The 19,120-nt window shown below is 38.0% G+C and overlaps 2 protein-coding genes across 3 annotated transcripts in view; one reads left to right on the top strand and one right to left on the bottom strand.

Moving 5' to 3' along the window:
- crip3 (cysteine-rich protein 3) overlaps positions 1–9,513 on the top strand; it is a 28,662-nt gene extending 19,149 nt beyond the window's left edge. Inside the window, exons 4-7 of one of the 2 annotated variants that reach the window (XM_022672643.2) lie at positions 3,284–3,424; positions 7,800–7,874; positions 8,358–8,452; positions 9,021–9,513. In XM_022672643.2, coding sequence (XP_022528364.1) covers positions 3,284–3,424; positions 7,800–7,874; positions 8,358–8,452; positions 9,021–9,155 — 446 coding nt within the window. In that variant the 3' untranslated portion in view covers positions 9,156–9,513. The remainder of the gene's footprint in view (positions 1–3,283; positions 3,425–7,799; positions 7,875–8,357; positions 8,453–9,020) is intronic. The other variant, XM_022672644.2, reaches the window with a different exon arrangement.
- A 360-nt stretch (positions 9,514–9,873) lies between these two features.
- On the bottom strand, positions 9,874–18,289 carry LOC103028981 (solute carrier family 22 member 7-like). The gene is made up of 9 exons (XM_007230067.3): positions 17,828–18,289; positions 16,746–16,849; positions 15,187–15,341; positions 14,913–15,081; positions 14,568–14,691; positions 14,375–14,484; positions 14,032–14,246; positions 13,796–13,904; positions 9,874–10,347 (listed from the first exon to the last, which is right to left on the bottom strand). The coding sequence occupies exons 1-9, from the start codon at positions 18,206–18,208 to the stop codon at positions 10,128–10,130; spliced, it is 1,587 nt and encodes a 528-aa protein (XP_007230129.3). The 5' UTR covers positions 18,209–18,289; the 3' UTR covers positions 9,874–10,127.
- Positions 18,290–19,120: the final 831 nt, after the last annotated feature.

Here is a 19,120-nt window from a genome sequence, read left to right on the forward strand (position 1 = left end):
ACCAATCAGAGACTCTAGCAGAAACTTCCCCAACTTACCCTCAGGCTAAGCTAGTGCACTCGGCTGCGGAACAGTGGAGGGAAATCTAAACCCCAGTTTGTGTGTGTGTGTGTGTGTGTGAAACAGAGGACCTTTTTTAGATTCACACACACACACACACACAAAGTGCATTTACTTTCAGCAGCTTGGAACAGGTTTCAGAAATGATTTCCAATTGCGGAGTGTTCTGGTGGAAAGTAGCCTTTGTTCTCATCAGACAGGCCCTCTGTGTGTGTGTTTTGTGTGTGTGGTTGTATGTGTGTGTGTGTGTGTGTGTGTGTAATGCATTCAACTGTAATCATTTTCACAAGACATGATACACTTTCTATGTATATAAAAAAATAAAAAGGTCAGTCCAGTCCATGTTTCAGTTGAGTCTTGACAGATGCTATAACATGCATACTTATATAAAGAACAGTGGTGAGAAAAAGTTCATACTGAATTTCATACTGAAATTGTTTCGTATTATCAAACAAACTTTAAAATCTTAGACCATTTCGACCAGTCTCTATCTTATTGTCATTAATACTGACCTTAACTGAGGTGAGTCAGACCTGCAGTTCTTTAAATGTTGTTCTTGGTTCTTTTGTGACCTCCTGGATGAGTTGTCCATGCCCTTTTGGAGTAATTTGGGTCAGCAGGCCACTCCTGGGAAGGTTCACCAGTTATCCATGTTTTCTCCATTTGTGAATAAAAGCTTTCACTGTGGGTCTCTGGAGTCTCAAAGCCTTAGAAATTACTTTTAAAAACTGAGAGATGTCAATGACTTTGTTTTCTCACATGTTTTTATATTTATGTGTTGCTTTTTGAGATCTTTTATCTGCTTCAAGTTGTCAGATTCTACTGATTCTTTTCTGATTCTACTGGTCTAATAGTAATCAGGCCTGGTTGTGGGTAGTGAAATTTACCTCAGCTTTCCAAAAACTGTGATTACTCACTGTTAATTTTAATTAGAATAATCATTTAAAAATGCTTTTTATATTTACTCAGGTTACATTAGTATGATATTAAAGTTTGTTTGATAATCTGAAAATTAATCAAAAAGAAAATAAATCTGTCAGGGGGCAAATGTTTTCAGTGGGTATTTGGGAGAGTGAGAGTAAGAATGAGAGACGAGACGAGAGTGGGCCAGTTCTAAAAGGAGAGGCTTTTAGAACATTTATCTACAGCATTAATTGGATGGCTCTCTCATGAGAGTACAATAACTAACTCCTGAAAATCGATAAAGTTATACCCTCCCCTTACTATTTGCCCTTATTATGAGTGCTACCCCACTTAACACAGAAAGATCGAGAAAGGTTGAGAGGGAGAGGAAGAGAGGAAGAGAGACGGTGAAAGAGAGAGAGTTGAGAGAATGCACATGTATTAATTTAATACATATGGAAATGTGTATTATAATTACTGTGTTGTTAAGTGCTTTGAGTTTTCAGGAAATATAAAAATATATTGTTATTATTATTATTATTATTATTATTATTATTATATTAGGTGAACACCAGAGAACATGTTTTTATAAATTGACTCACAATATATTATATTCAGTAGTTTACATGTAAAGAATAGCAGGGGTTCATTTTGTGTTGTGTTTAAACCTCGCCCACTATATAGCAGTGTTATTCACCTTATTTTGCCTGCCTGTTTCACATTTGTGTTAAAATATCTGTCCAGTTTATGTTAAACTGTTTCTGCTTGTATCGTATTTAAAGTAAATACATTCTGAAGTAGCCACTTCTGCTTTACACTGATCTTAAAGTTGCTAGCGATGCTAACCCAGCATTCCAAAAGCTCAATTTAATCTTATTTACACTAGCATAGCTAACCAGCTTTCACACACAACACACAAAAAGATATTGAGTTCTGTGCAGAGCTAACTCGCTAACTAGCTAACTTACATCCACTGACTTCCAGAGAAGAGAAGCTTGAAGGAGCCAAATGTAAGTCAACCACCCAAATGTCCATACATCTGCTCTGACTATTCTGTGGAGGGAATCTGGGAAGTTGCTAAATGACATCATCACCTAATTTGCATAATACATGTTTTTGAAACTGTAAAGGAATAATGTTGTGGGATAAAAAAGTGAGTAAAAAAACACCCTAAATGTGTTAGAAATACAAATTAACTCTAAGCAAATGAATAACTTCTGTTGCCAGTCACTTCTCAAAATAACTTCATGACTTAATGCTTTGTTTAAATCATTTTTAAATAAATTAAATAAATCTCTTTTTTTGCCATGTTGTTAAATTTTAGCATAAGAGTTGCAGCAGGACCTGCTATTCTACGTTTTTTTTTTTAATTTATTTTTATTATTATTATTTTTTTTTAGGTTTCTTTAGTATCAAACCTATTATACACAAATTGTTCTGGCTCACAGAAATAGTAGGTCACCTCCATTTTGGTCTTCTATGACAGGTTCAGCTGAGGGAGCGGATTAAAACCATTTATATGTGATTTATTTTCGTGTCATACTGAAGGCGCATTTATATTTACATTTCGATCTGTAAATACGGGGCGGGGTCAGTCAGCGGCGGCTGTTGTGGGCATTCGCAGTTTATTTGCAGTGTGGACGTGGGGCGGTGTGGGTCTGCTTTGACTGTGAGAGACTGCACTGTGAGTGTTGTGGGTGGGGCTCACGGCAGCACCCGCTGCAGCGCGGAGGTCAGTAACTGATGAGCATGTGTGTTCATCTCAGAGACGCCAAAAGTCTCCAGTAACAACACAACAACTTACTAGATTTGTCGCTAGTCGCTTTTAAAAAAAAGTCCCTACAGGGTCTAAAAAGTCACTAAATTTAGCAACACTGCTGGTGAAGTGGACAAGACGGTGCTGTGTGTCTGTGAGGAAAAGTGTTAGCTATAGAGCTAATCTAGGAGTGCAGGAACACAGGGTGTGTAGCGAGTAAAACTCACAGCACACGTGCATTAACCAAGCTTCAGAATTGAGAACCCGTTTCTCTGGGTTAGGATGCTCTGCTGTTGGTTTATCCTCGTATGGGCAATTGGTTTATTGTGTTAAATTAAGCCTTGTCAGATATAGACTCAGCTCCTCTTTTGTGGAAGGAGGTGATATAAGGCAAATTCTCATTGAGACAATGATATTTCTGTATTATGTTCAAAACTGTGTTGCTCAATTAAATTTCTTCTCTCCTTTTAATTAGCGTGACACTGTGGGTGTATCCTAAATGAATGACCGCTGCTGCTATTTGATATACCCCTCACTGTTTCTTTGTCTCTTTATGATTGGCAGGTGTGAATATTGGAGGGGCAGGGTCATATATATATGAAACACCTCCTCAGACGCCAGTCAACAAGACATGTGAGAGCCCCTCAGACGGCTCGCCCACCACGCCGTGGTCCAACTCACACATCAATTACCACCAACCCAAAGGTAAGACAGTACACACCGAATCATTAGTAAATACATCAACTGGTTGGCGCGTCAGAAGCTGCACTGAAGACAATGTCAGATAAAGCAATACAATAATTTTAAAAGACTTATTATTGATTAATAATGCTATAATGCTAGGTGAAACCAGTTTGTTACAGTACTTACAACATAATAACTCAACTAATTAATACAAGTATGTTTTTTTTATGATTTATTTGTTTGTTTGTTTATTGTAACATGACAAGAATGACCATAGATATTTCTGTGTAAACTAAATTGTCACATACATTTATTTAATTAAAGCAGCACTAGGTAGGATTTCCTTGATTTTTGATCTTTTTAAAGAAGTAAAATTACAGCTTGAAACTCACTGCAGCGCTGCATTGAGGTGTAATAGGAGGAATAGCGGTGCTCTCGTGTCTGTGCCGGAGCTCCTCTGAGCTCAAACCAGACTCTGTAAGTTTTACGAGGCGGCCACGACCAACGCTCGCGAGAACTGCGACCTGCTTTCCGACCTTTAGTTCTAACAGTTCTACAAGGACTACTTGTTCATTCTTTACAAACTAACATACAGACACTCTGGAAGCTTTAAAGCTCAGAAGCTTTAAAGAGGCAGAATATGTCTGTGAAAGCCAGAAAACGAAAAAGAGAAAGAGAACACTTGTGTGCATATATATAGTACCTTAACCCCCCTCCTCCTACACACACACACACACACACACACACATTAAAGCTGTGGAATGCAGTGTTCAGCTGCTTCAGGCTGGAGGAGTTTGAGCTGAAGGAGAGAGAGAGGATATTGAACTCATAACTGCACATCCTCCTCAGAAACAATAGCCTCCTCCACAGGATGACTTCTTCTGCACACACTCTATGGTACATGTGTTTACAGGCGCAATACATTTAGACCAAAGGACCTTCAGAGGTCTGGTGGAGTACGGCCATGCCTGAGCAGGACATGCAGGACCTTCGTAATATTGGTCAGGTGGTTTTACACACTACTGGTTCTTTATCAGTGCCATCCTTTCCATCATCAGAGGATATATTTAGCGAGGAGCGTCACAGTGAAATACTTCACAGCACAGCTCTCACACTTCATACAGCATGTGACAGTTATGCACACGAGAGGCAGAGTTTTCAGAATGTGAATTCTCTCACACTTAACTCACACAAATTACATCTTTCCTATTGGGCCCTGACATGCTTTATTTACACAATGGGCTTGTCTCCCCACCCCATAATCTCCACTGGTTGGCTGCCTGGTCACACTGTTGTAGGTCTTAAGAGCAATTGCTGTTTTCTTTAGTGCAAATTGTGACTTTCAGCTGGCTGAAACTGGTAATGATGTAACTTTGCAGCGTCTCTGCTTCTGACGTTTTTGCCCTTAATTTACAATGCTTATAAATGCTTATGTTTAAACTACAAATCTTAATTGTACAACTAATTACAGTACTATGATGCATTTATTAATGCCTTAACTTCCTCTAAACAAGTTGTTATACTCTAAAATTAATTTATAGTAAATGACTATTCTTATTATTTAGTAATGCTGTAATCTTTCTCCAAAGTAAACTGTATTATTACTGTAGAATTTACAACAAACGTTTTACAGTATATGCTCACACATTCCACCACCCAGCCAGACACAAGCTGAAAAACATGTTAACTAACAAACAGAGTGGGAGGTAGTGCCGCAGCGCTGACCCCTTTGTCCTGCACTCAGTGGAATTTTAATTGGCCGCTGTGATTGGTTCACTTCCTGAGATATTTCCCTTAATGGGCGTTTTCCGACAGGCTGGGGGACTGAGGGTCGCAGAAACACTGGGAAACGTTTGAGGAATGTTACAGAAGTGTTTTTAACACGCTGCGAAAACGTTTAGGAGCCGTATTCCTGAGGTCTGGCCTGCAGAACCTATATATAATCACTTCATCAGTCTGCTAAAGTCATAGACTGTGAGAGAGAGAGAGTTCAGAACACAGGCAGAGTGAAAACTGGCCTTTCCTGATATCATCACCCTTCATTGTTCAGTCTGATTCCCTATAAGAATAAATTGAATGCAAACAGTTTGACACCCTTCAAATGTAACAATGATATAAATGTACATTATTTGTAAGCCACCGTCAACATGGGATACCACAGCAACCAAATGACAATACCTGAGCAACCATCTGAGGTACCACTTTAAAATAAGTCTACCTTTATAAAGGGTTTATAAATGGTTTACAATTAGTTTATTAATGGTTACTAATTAGGTTGTAAAAGCCTTAAAAATCATTAATAATCAGTTATAACACATACGTAGAAAGGGCTGTTGTTTGTCAAATAGTGAACCCACAGCCTTTTATACTGTTGCCCTTTCTACGTATGTGTTATAACTGATTATTAATGATTTTTAAGGCATTTACAACATAATTAGTACCATCCGAGAAACCAGGTAAGCCTTCTGGGATACCATAATAACTGGCTAGGAACAAACTAGCAACAATCTGCTAACAATTATCCAACATCTTTCCAAATGCCTGGAATACCATGGTAATCATCTAGTGTCCGATTAGCAATTAGCAATTAGCAAAACCACTTGGACTAATATAGCAACTACACCAAGCATGCCCTAGCAACTACATGGCAACGGTTTAGTAACTGCCTGAAAGTGGAAACCACTTTTGACTGGGCTGTACATTATATGAGGTGTTGGAGGTCTACAGTGCTGGAAAAAAAATAAGAGACCACTTAAAAATGCTGAGTTTCTTTGATTTTACCAAATTTAAAACATCTGTAATATAATCAAGAGGAAGATGGATCACAAGCCATCAAACCAAACTGAACTGCTTTAATTTTTGCACCAGGAGTAAAGGCATAAAGTTATTTAAAAGCAGTGTGTAAGACTGGTGGAGGAGAACATGATGCCAAGATGCATGAAAAAAACTGTGATAAAAACCAGGTATATTCCACCAAATATTGATTTCTGAACTCTTAAAACTTTACGAATATGAACTGCATAGTTTTGTTATTTCAACCATTTCTTGTTTTCTTCAAATAAATGCTCTAAATGACAATATTTTTATTTGGAATTTGGGAGAAATATTGTCCGTATTTTATAGAATAAAAACAATGTTCATTTTACTAAAATATATACCAATAAATATCAAAATCAGAAAAACTGATTCAGAAACTAAAGTGGTCTCTTAATTTTTTCCAGAGCTGTATGAGGTGTTAGTGTGCGTTGTGTTGTACACTCATACAACACACACTAACACCCCACCACCATGCTAATCAATGCTAATCACTGCAGTGCTGAGAATCATGACCCACCACCCAAATAATAATAGCTGCTCTGTGGTGGTCTCTCCTGTGAGGTCCTGAGTCTTAAAGAACAAGAGGATAAGACTAATAAAGTATGCAGAGATACAGAACTGCAGTCTGTAATTATAAAACTACAAAGTGTTTTTATATTATCAGTGTATGAGTGTGTTAAACCAGTCTCTTAGTCTTGAATCTGTAATTTGAAAACACCCAGAAAAGCACATATCTATTATATATTTTACAGAAGTGTCTGAAACTGAATAACTGTAACTAATTACTGCCACCTGTTGTCAGAGTGCAGTTACTTTTTAACAGACATACAAAAACAAAGACAAAAAAATGTTTGTCTTTGTGTGTGTTGTGCAAAGGGTTTCAATCAAATAAAATAATTAACTAATTAATTGTACTTTTTTTTCTACTTAATACATAGAAGAATCAATATACAGATTTTATTTATATTACACTATGTATTTAATTGTATGTTTTTAACTGTAAAACAGCATGTTCTTTGTAAAATATGTTCAAGTACCAGTAATAAATTATAAAATTATAAAAAAATACAAAAAAGGAAGAAGCAATGCTTCTCCTTAAGGTTCAGATAGTTGAATCTTATTCTCTTATTCTGCAGAGAGAATAGAGAATAAGAGTTAGTTTCAGTGAGATTTAATCCATGTTTCAAAATAATAAAAGTTAAGTAATCTACCTTTTAAACTAAGCAGTATGCCATGTTTACACTATTATAACTATTATTATTATTGTTACCAGGGGACGAAATGGTTAAATGCCTTATAAAAATAGTGATTTGAGGCTCCAACTGGTCCATGATTGCCGGTTCAAATCTCAATCATGCTGCTTGCCATCAGCAGCCAGAGTCTGAGAGAGCACAATTGGCCTTTCTCTGTCTGGGTGGGTAGATGGCACTCTCTCCCCACATCACTCTATGGGTGATGTCAGTCAGCACAGGCGTCTGTTATCTGTTATATCAGAGCAGAGCTGTGTTTTCCTCTGATTTTGATATGCTAAAGTATTTGGTGTGTGTGTGTGTGTGTGTGTGTCTATGTGTGTTTGAAGTGACAACTGGACCGACGCGGATGTTTGCTGGTGAGACGTCTCTGTGCCCAGGCTGTGGGAAAGTGGTCTACTTTGGTGAGGGTTTAGTACAGACACATTCAATATGAACGTCAGAGATTTCAGGAATTCCTGTGGCGTGTGTATGTGTGTGTGTGTGTGTTTCCATGTTAGAACAGATTCTGTGGTCTGGTCTCTTCTGATTGCTGTACATTTTTGAGAACATTAGTACTGGATTGTTGTGCAACGGATAAAGCAGATGTAGAGCATAATAGTGCATTATCAGATAAAAACAATATCATTTTCTATATTCATGTATTCATAGTGCATAATTAAGGTGCAACAGTATAGTGTGCCAGATAATGAATTACATTGTATTATATATTTCAAATACATGTTATATATATATATATATATATTATTATTTTTATTATTATTTTTATTATTATATATATTATTATTATTATTTTATATATATTATAATGCGGACAGATGTGATGTGCTGTGCTGTTATCTGTCACGGTAATGATGTATCAGTGATGTCATGCCTCTTTGCTACAGCTGAAAAGGTGACGTCATTGGGTCGGAACTGGCACCGGCCCTGTCTGCGCTGTGAGAGATGCAAGAAAACACTGACCTCTGGTGGCCATGCTGAGGTATTGCACCAACTCAGTGTAACCCAGTACACAGTCTGCTGTGATAATGCAGGGTATAAAGCAAGGAACAGATCATGTTTAGTCTCTTTACTAATTACACTCTCTGTGATGAAATGTGCACAGTATAAAAGAAATTTCACACTATAAAGATCACTTTCACAAAATTCATCAGTGCACCTAGAGATGAGTTTTAGCCTGTAGCCTGCTGCTAACCCTGGCTAGCACTGCTGGAGCAGCATTATCATTACCCACTAACAGCGCTAACATGGGAAGAACCGCTAGCTTATATTACTCCTGGCTTACCGGAACACTCAGGGATCCTAACTGTAGCGCTGTCGGGTGGCATAGCGCTAGCGGTTAGCCGCAAATGCTAATGTAAATTAATAGAAACTCTTTACTCAACCAAATAAACTGTTTTCATGGGAGAAATCTTTGTAGATTAATATCCAGTGCTCATTTGACTTTAAAAGTACTTGTTTAAGAATTACAGTTTTGTTAACTTAGCTTAGCTTTATTTAACAGTATGTGGCATATCTCCTGATCCTTCTACTTGTCCTGTTTGTTGCAGCACGAAGGCCGACCTTATTGTCACGTGCCCTGCTACGGGTACCTGTTTGGACCAAAAGGGGTGAACATTGGAGAAGTAGGCTGTTACGTCTACGAAAAGGACAACATGGAGAACGAAATCCCAAGTGAATATTAACAGAGCTTAACGAACACCACAAATAGAAAAGGATTTTAATAGTATTTTTGGCCATATGATACACAGTGTGTGGAAGATGCATTTGTATGTATGTAAGTTATTAAGCTATTTAGTGTAAAAGCTTAAAAGACAAAAAACTAGTGGAAAGCTTTGCATGCATCACACAATGAAGTAAAAAGCCACCAAATATATTCTGAACACACTGAGATACTTTTTATTGCCATTACTACCACATCCCTACCCATATTTATAAGTGTCACATTGTAAAATAGTTATTCTTTATACACAAAGATGCTGAGCTGAGGATTGTAAATTATCATTTATTGTAATGTGTAGATGAATAAAATTTAAAAATGTACATTTTTTACCTTGTGTTCTGTGCTTACTGACAAGTCCAAACTCAGTGTAGAGTTTTCCTGGAAAATCTTACAGCAATTCATACTTTTTTTCATCTGACAACTTTTTATGGAGATGCGGATTTCATTTTCCAGCAGGATTTAGCACACTGCCAAAAGAACCAATTGGTCTTATATAATTAAAAACATTTATGATATATCACTTTTAGGTGAGCTTGAGCCCCCGTTAAAAAGGGGCTAGCAATGCCCTTGGATAGCAGTATGTATAGCTATTATGAAGTTTTCCTTTAGTGGCGAGTTTGGTCACTGACTAGCAGATCATTGAGTTGAAGCGAGGCCTGATAGTGAGTGCCAGATAGGTGTGATTTTTAAATTGTTTTATTTACAAAGTTATGCAGACATTTAATATTCCTCAATCCACAGTACCACGTAGGTACACATCATACATCGCAGAAGGTATTACCATCCACAGTGGACAGAGCATTGGTTGGTAATGATTCAGCAGAAATCCCATCCACATTTAAAGCTTACATGAGACATGGCAAAAGTCATGGCACATAATACTAATTCCAGCTCCACATTTTCCAAAGAATCAGTCTTTTACTTTAAAATGAAGTTACAGAGACATCCTTCTCCCCTCGATGTCCTCTATCGTCTCAGGCAGACATCTGTGTCTCGTCTCAGGCAGCTGAAAGGCAACCAGTGCGGCCAGCAGCGCCACAGAGCACAGAATCACCTGAGACAGGTACCCCCACACTTCATCCAATAGGAGGATCAGAGGTGCCATAGCCGCGCCCAGCCGAGCCAAGAAGGAGTTATAGCCCATCCCGTTCTGCCTGCAGACCAATAACAGAGCATTTATTTAAATTACACTCTGTTTTAATTGGCTTGGGGTTCTGTTATTCAGCGCTATGTATATTAAAACTGGATTAAACTGGATCTTGGTGAAGGTAAATAAGAGGAATTCAGTCAATGTAAATATGTATATTATTGTCTCTTCAAGCAAAAGAAAACACTAAACTTTTTACATAAAAAGACTTGGTAACACTTTCTTTGAATGTCATCTCTATAAGACTCTATAAACATACTCATAACATATTATAATGCATTCATAAGGCATTATAAACATGGCTATACATATTTATAACAATGTATAATTCATTATAGCCATGTTTATTATGCATCACGAACTGTGATTATAATGCATTAATAGCTGTGTTTATAACATGTTATACATCAATACCAAGAAACTCAGTCCCAGCTTGCAGACTTTATCATGACTAAAAAAGCTTCCAACTTATAAACACACCCTCAATAATCCTATAAATATATTTTTAACCAACAAATTATTCTTGTCTTGAATATAATAATAATTATAGTCAATTATAATGTATTATAACAGGTCTTTGTGAGCTCTAAGTAAAGTGACAGACTTTCATTGTAGGACTAGATTATTAATAATAGAGATAAACTATTTTAACATATATATATATATATATATATATATATATATATATATTATAAGCACAGCTTTTAATGTATTATGATCACAGGTCATAATGCTTAACAAACATGGCTATAATGGGTTATGCATTTTTGTAAACATTTATAGCCATGTTTATAATGCCTTATGAATGCATTATAATATGTTGTGAATGTGGTTATAGCGTGTAATAAAGATGACATTCATAGAAAGTGTTACCAAAGACTTTATTACATTTACACCTCCAAAATAAAATGTGTCCCCTCTACACTGTAACCAATTTCCTGTTTCCAAAGAATTTACTCCTGTTTTTGTTAGATTAAACACCAGGCAAAACACATAAATCTACCACTTTTATGAATAAGCTTCGAAAATGTAACTTATTTATTTACTGTAAATAGTACAAATAGTAACATATAGAATCTACTCAATAAATCTAAAGCAACAATGTGCTCTCACTTTATTTTGGTTGATTTATTTTGATTTATTGTTTAACATTATTTATTACAAAAATATACAACCAACCCCATCTAATGTGACGTAAGCTGGGTGAACCTTGCCCCAAATTCAGCAGCTCAGCTTACTGATTATTTCTGCAGTCCAGCCAAGAGCAGAGAGTTGTTACAGACTAACTGAACACATGCTGTTAATAACAACTCAGCAAAAGTAATTCAGGACTGGGTATATACTTTGGGGACTATTTCAGCCACATTTACCCACCCATTTTTTATCCGTCAGGGTTCGCAAGGGACACTGGAGCCTATCTCAGCTGGCCTTGGGTGGAAGGCAGTAAACACCCTGGACAGGCTGCTATCAAATGAATTCAAATCAAGTGTAATAAAATCATTATAAACAATCAGTAGTAGTACACAAAAACTGTCTGGATGGGTTGTATTGAAGAGATCACTGACTTGCTATAACAGTGTCTCCTTTCCAGCATATCAATCCATCAATGATAGCCTGAAGTCTGGAACCCATGGAGATTATTTGGTTTCCTCATTTGTGATGCTTTACCAGGCCTTTCCTGGTGTATCTCTGTGATTTAATCTTTTTTCCTTATACCGTATCGGTACTGCACTGTCCTGTCTTTAAATTGTCTCGTCCTTTGTATTTATTGTATTTATTGTATTTAGTGTTATAATTTTATAATTTTATGTTGCACTGTCGTCACTCCTGCACTTTATGTTGTCTATTGCTTGTTGTTCTATGTTGCACCATGGTTCCGGAGGAACGTAATTTCATCACACTGTGTACCTGTACTCAGATGTAATGACAATAAAAGCCTCTTGACTCTTGACTCTTGACTGTCTGTTTTTCTAGCCATGTGCTTTCTAGCCCATGGCCCTCTTTGTGTTCTCTCTTTCGCCACCCTTGTCTTCTGTGCTCTGAAATATGTCATTTTTAGCTTTGCCCCTTGTTACCTGTCCCCAGGTGTTTCCTGTTTTCTGTTACTTCTGTGTACAGTATATATTGTATATATTGTTTCAATGAGCCTTGTTGGTTCTTGGGCGTTTTACGTCTGTTAGGTTGTAGGTTTTTCTTTTGCTTTCAGTATAAGTGTATTCTGTGTATTCATGCTACCCTGTCTGTTTATTTATCCTGTTTTGTGTTTATTTTGGTTTATTTCTGTTATTAAATTACTTGAATTTGCGTCCGCCTCCTCGTTACCCTTGCTGCATACCTGACATAAGTGATTTAATGCTGATTGATCAGTTTCAGATCTGCTGATTGACGTGGCCATTGCAGAATATTCCATTTCTTGACCTTAAAAACTCCTGGGTTGCTTTTTTTGTGTCATTATTCATCTGTACTGTTAAGCACTGTTCAGTCAGCCCTGCTGCATTTGCTTGAATCTGAGCAGAGAGTAAATCCCCGTACACTTTAGAATTCATCCCTCTGGTTCTGTCTTCTGTCAAATCTTCAATAAACAGTAGTAACCAGTGGCATTGAAAGTCATGGATTTTTTCTTCACCATGAAAATGATTCTGTGATCATCCCCTACTGTTGGTTTCCGTGGACATCCAGTTTTTTTGAGTTCCTGAGCTCACCACTGTGCTCTTTTTCCCCCAGAATGTACCAAACTGCTGATTTGGCCACTCCTAACATACCCGCTATATCGCTGATGGATTTCCTTTTCATTAGCCTAATGAGAATCTGTTTGATTTCCATAAAGAGCACTTTTGACTGCATTGTGCTGGTTAACAGAAACAGCTTCCATGCAAATAAAAACCTAAATATCTACGCTTTAACTGCATTGCATTTGTTTTATCTCAAATCCAGTGTAAACGAATGCAGAGCCTAAATCATTAAGAAATTTAAGAAATATGTATGGGCTTGATTGTTTGTCAGGACCCAGTGTGGGTCCTGAATCCCAGATTAAAAGGGCACCAAACCCCCTGATTTATGCTGAATCCACCCTGAAAACGTTAGATGAAACGGTAGTTTGGAAGGGGCACTGGGTGATGTATGGGTTTAGAGGCGTGGCAGGAGGGAGAGCTGATTGGCTGAACTGCAGCAGCAGCAGCAGTGTGCCTCTGATAGCGGTGAGACGCAGATGGTGGGACATCAGCAGGAGGGTGGTATTATAAATATTGTGATGTGTCTGCATATCAAAGGACACATTATCACACAAAATCTTAGCCTATAGCACAGTTGAACCTGAGATGGCACTGCAGAGGCGGAAATGACTTTTAAATGACTATTAATTACTATTAATGGAAAAATATGGTTTAGGATTTAATGGCACTTTAAGAACCCTGCATGAACTGAAACGTGAACTCACTCTAACATCTCTTTCTTACCTGAGGACAGTTGGGTAGAGTTCAGAGCTGTACAGCACTATTGTCATAAAGGAGGCAGAAGAACATCCCCGACCCAGCACTGCTATAACCGTCCGAACCACTGTCTGATCTGAAACATACATGCTATCACTTTACTACTGATTATTTAACCAATCATTTTCATTGATTTAACTGTAATTGTAATTGTTAACATATTATGAGCTGCTCTTCTAGTGATGTTTATGTTGGTACCTTACCTTTAGGTATAAAGATGTTAATCAGGAGACTAAGACCAACCAATAGCTGACCTCCAACCACTACGGCCCGCCTGCCGATCTTGTCGAGCAGGAAGAACGTGCCGACTTTAGTAGGAACTTCGATGGCTCCGTACACAAACTGAGTCAAGAACAAGTTCAGGCCAAAACTTCCAACATTGAATACAATTCCATAGGCAACAGTGGCAACACAAAACCTAAAGAACAAAAATGAAATTTAGCTTAAGCTAGTTTTTTTACTAATTAAACAAGCCAGAAAACACAGAACAGCACTTTTCCATACTTAAAGCTAATAAATGGGGTCTAATATGGAACAGAAACACACCAGGTAATACCAGTGAGCAGGGCCAGTCTCCTTATCTTAGAAGTCCTCACCAGATCCAGATACGAGTATTTCCGATTCCCTTCTTCTGTGACGACAATACTGGAGAGTGTCTACAGGAAGAGAGATCGATACATAATGTGTTTAAATGTATTAAATATTTTTTAAAACACACAAAGGCTCACCTTTATCTCACCTCAGGTTTGATGCTGGACATTATTTCCTTCCTGTTATTCATATCAGCACATTTCTGAAGGTAATAATGAGCTTTGTCCACATTCCCATTAGCTATTAGCCACCGAGCAGACTCAGGAATCCACCTGCAAGAGACAGTTCATTATATGCATGTGTAGTCAATGAATTCTTCATTACTTTTTATTCTGGTCAAAATATCTAATATAGGTTTTAAAAGTTTAGGTACCCTGCATGTTCAGTATTTAGAATCACTCTATTCTAAAATGCATTAGGCATGGTTAATTTTTTTTTTTTAGAAACTGATGACTTTTCCAGTAGTCACCAAAGACCTACTGATTTTACTCACCACCAGGAAATGATGGAAGCGGCGATTGGTAAACTCACAGCCACCGTCAGCCATTTCCAATCTCTGATCCAGTAGGCAATCAGTGAGAAGCACATGGTCCCAGAGGTCCATGAGATGCTGTCAATCATACCCACCATCTTCCTGTGCTTAATGTCCACCCACTCTACATCTGATTGGAAAAAAAGTGTTACATTGTTTGTATCTATCACTTTTCAAAAGGAAAATGGTATATATATATATTCAATAGTAATGAAGGCAAGGGAATAGTCTGTACTGAGTATAGTAGAGACGATGACAATGCCAGTGATACTGAAGCCAGTGAAGAACCTCAAGACTGCAAACATGATGAAAGAGCTGGAGAAGGTGCTTCCCAATGCAAAGCCCATCCCTAAAATATATGAGACCAGGAGCATCCTCTTTCGACCATATCTGGAACACATACAGATTGGAAAGTGGTGCAGTGGTATTCTCTTTGCTAGGACTGCAGATTTACATGGATACTTAAGTAAAATCTTTGCAAGCAATTAGTTACAATGTTTCAGTAGTAAATTTTTATTATGTGGTTCAATTTTGTAAAACTTTTCTTTAAAAAAAAAAATATATATGCATTTAAAGAGTAAAACATGTGTCAAGCCTTACCAAATTACCAAAGAAGTTTGGCACCAACACACAAACAGTTAGAGACAAAAATGTTTGGACAGTAACACAATCATCATAATTTGGGCTCTGCATGCATGCGACCACCACGGGTTCATGTGGATTCATGGACAAATCCTGAAGATTGTGTCACTGTCCAAATATTTATGGGTCTACCTCTGATCTAATGAGATCAAGATAAACTTGCTTGGCTTAGTTGGTGTTTAGTATGTGCAGCTGTGTCCTGGTGAGACATACTAAGGCATCGTCCTTTGATTACAATAAAGCATGGTGGTGGTAGCATCATGGTCTAAAGCTGTATGGGTGGTTCCAGCAACGTTCAGAAGCAGAGCATTATCCACTGCCTCCAGGAACTGAGCTGCATAGCAGTTTTCCAACGTAACAAGGACCCAAACACACTTCCAAAACTGACAACAGCCTTACAGAGGAATCAAGGTGATGTACTGGGCAAGCATGTCTCCAGATCTAAACCCAGCTGAGCATCTGTGGGGCATCCTCAAAGGGAAGGTGAAGGAGCACAAGTTCTCTAACATTCACCAGCTCCATGATGTTTGGTGGAGAAGAGAAAGAGGATTCCAGTGGCAACCTTTGGAGCTATAGTGAACTCCCTGCCCAACAGAGGTAAAACAGTTATGTAAAAATAATCTTGGCCACACAAAATATTGACACTTTGGGCACAATTTTCTTTAAGAGGTGTATTCACTTTTGTTGCCAGCAGTTTAGACATTTCCTGTGTCTCCGCCCCTGTTTTCAGTGCTCTTACCTGTGCTCATTTGTAGCTCCACCCCCTTGTTACCTGACCCCGGGTGTTTTCTGTTTCCTGTTACTTCCGTGTGTATACATAGTCCCTTTGTTTCAGTGTCTCATTTTGTCTCTTGTGCGTTTTTTGTCAGTCAGGTTTCTTGTTTCATTGTCTTTTCTTGTTTGTTTGTTTGTTTTGTTTGTTTAATATATTTACTTGCAATTGCGACCGCTCTCTGCGTCTCCCTTGCTCCGCACCTGACAATCTTACTTCTGTGAGATACTGTGTTCACAAAAAAATGGACAGCTGTGACAGCATGGATAATACTTTTTTGATCACTTGATTTAGCCTCACACAGGCCTAAAATGTATTAATATTGCACAAAACATTTGAACATTAAAGTTTCCCTGTAATAATGTAATATTGTAACTTACGTGGCACTTAGGCTGCCAAACGCAGCAGCTCCAAACATTACCCCAATGAAGAAGATGGTCGCAACAGCTTTATTCATCCCAACGTTTTCACACACCAGATCCCACTGGGGGTTGGAGAAAGCAATGGTTAGCATACACTGCAGTGTATAATATACCAAAATGGAAAAATACTGACATGCAAAAATAATGGAATTTTATACTGTATATAGCCATATGTATTATGGGAGTCGGAGTGAGGCCTAATAATGGGTGCCTGATGGATGAGACATTCGTTTCCTTTTCTTTTTTCTTTTATTTCCTCTACTTTTACACCTTTTTCTCAATAATTAGGAAGAGCAATTACCTCACCCACTCATTAGTCCTCCCCCAATCTGAAGATTTTCAAATGCGCCCATCAGATACATGTAAAGCCCGACAAAGCCTCTTTTAGAACTCCTCTTGATGCAGCATCACTGAGGAAAATGCTGCTCTCCAGCTCTGATACATCAGCTAACAGATGCCTGTGCTGCTAACCAACATTACACTAGGAGAGATGCGAGGAGAAAGAGCCATCTTTCCACCCAGAAAGAGCATGACCAATTGTTCTCTCTCTGACTCCAGCTGCTGATGGCAAATCTGCAGCATGATCTTCAATTCAAAACAGCATTAATCAGATCATAGTGTTAGCACAATTACCAACTGCAGTGGACAGCGCAGTCGATGGTAATGATTGTGACTGGTGCTCTGTTAAAACTTATATCCACAGTCCACAGTAAAGGAGATCCCCTAACAAGCCAGGCTGCCCTATACGCTTATTACACATGCTGTAGAGGCCCTTATCTTCCCCAGTGTCCCATATCAATCAAATGATGATGCAAAACTACCCTTCAGGACATGAAAAGCGAAGATACATTGTCAAAACAGCAGTCAAGTAAACCTCTGATCCTTATAAGGGTTTCTTATCAAAATTTTACTCATGGCCCTAAAGATGTCTGTAACCCAACACACATATCCCACAAGAATATACACTGTCCTTCATTCTATCATTAAAAACTCCAATTGAAAATAGGAAAAGTTGAGTCCTAATAGAATAGCAGGGTTACCTGTGTGGCCAGAGAGCTGGTGAAGGTGCTGTTGTCATAGACCCATCCATTCTGGCACCGGACCACAGGGAGTTCTGTAGTATCAGACGAGTTGGAGAGCAGGTGAAACTGAGGTTCTGAGAACATGTAGCAGGAATCAAAGGTTCCATCTCCATGTTGAGGAATACTGACAGTCAGTCTCTGCTCCTGAGTCAGATTCTCAAAAACATCGTAAACGTCCAGAGCACTAAAGTCACAGTGGTGAGATGGAATTACGGCAATAAAGACGTTCAGCAGAAAGTGGCTGACGAGGCTAAAGCGACCGACAAAATTGTTGAGGAGGAGCATCTTCTGGAAGGTTCCAAAACCATCGACACGCAGGAGAACATCTTCAAATCTCATTGTTAATTTTAAAGGCTGTGACCTGCCTTGCCAGAGCACTTCACTGTTACTGTAGGAGATTTGGATGCCGCTGTTTTTGTTGCATTGGCTGGTTCGTCCATTCATAACACTACGTATGGACTTGTGAATAATTAACAAGGCAACGCTCATGCTGACAGGGTCAAACTTGCTAATGGATTAACTGTGTGGTTGAAGTTTCACAGCAGCTTTGTTCAGTGCTTTTAGTACAGCATTTAACACCCTGTCTAGACAATAGGATTCAAAACCACCCCTTCCAGTTTGGTGTTTTATTATGTAGAATCAGATTCCTGGACAGGAATCACGGTCTGGGGAAAATGTCTCTTAAGGCCTGTTTCCTAAACAGAGATTAAGCCTAGTCTTGGACTACACAACAATTTAAAATGGAGATTTTCTATTAAAATGAAAAATGAGTCAAGGACTAGGTTTAATCCCTTTCTAGGAAACCAACCCATGTTGCTATAACATGAGATACTGGCTGCTTGTGGAGTATACCTCAGCACTAGCACCAATAACACATTATAACACATTAAAGCACTATAATACAGTTATTATAACATTATAAGTATCAAGTGTATTATAGTGATTATTCCACAGATCCGCTATCACTGTTTATTGTTAGATTTAAAGATAGAGAGAAAAATAAACATCATCTGACTCCACCTTTCACTCATGATATTAAAGAAATGAATCACATGGTTCACACAATGGCAATGCTATCAAATATTAAGAAATTACTTTCAATTTAATGGTAGATAAATCATTGGAAGAAATAATCTGTTCCACATTAAATAATGCAGCAGATCTATAGAGTGAATTTTGTGCGAAAAGTTTTACATAAAAAACAAATATCTGCAAAAAAAATTAAAAAGGAAAAATTGTAGGTTGCAAATT

The sequence above is a fragment of the Astyanax mexicanus genome, chromosome 14 (genome assembly GCF_023375975.1).
Source record: "Astyanax mexicanus isolate ESR-SI-001 chromosome 14, AstMex3_surface, whole genome shotgun sequence".
Classification (NCBI taxonomy): domain Eukaryota; kingdom Metazoa; phylum Chordata; class Actinopteri; order Characiformes; family Acestrorhamphidae; genus Astyanax; species Astyanax mexicanus.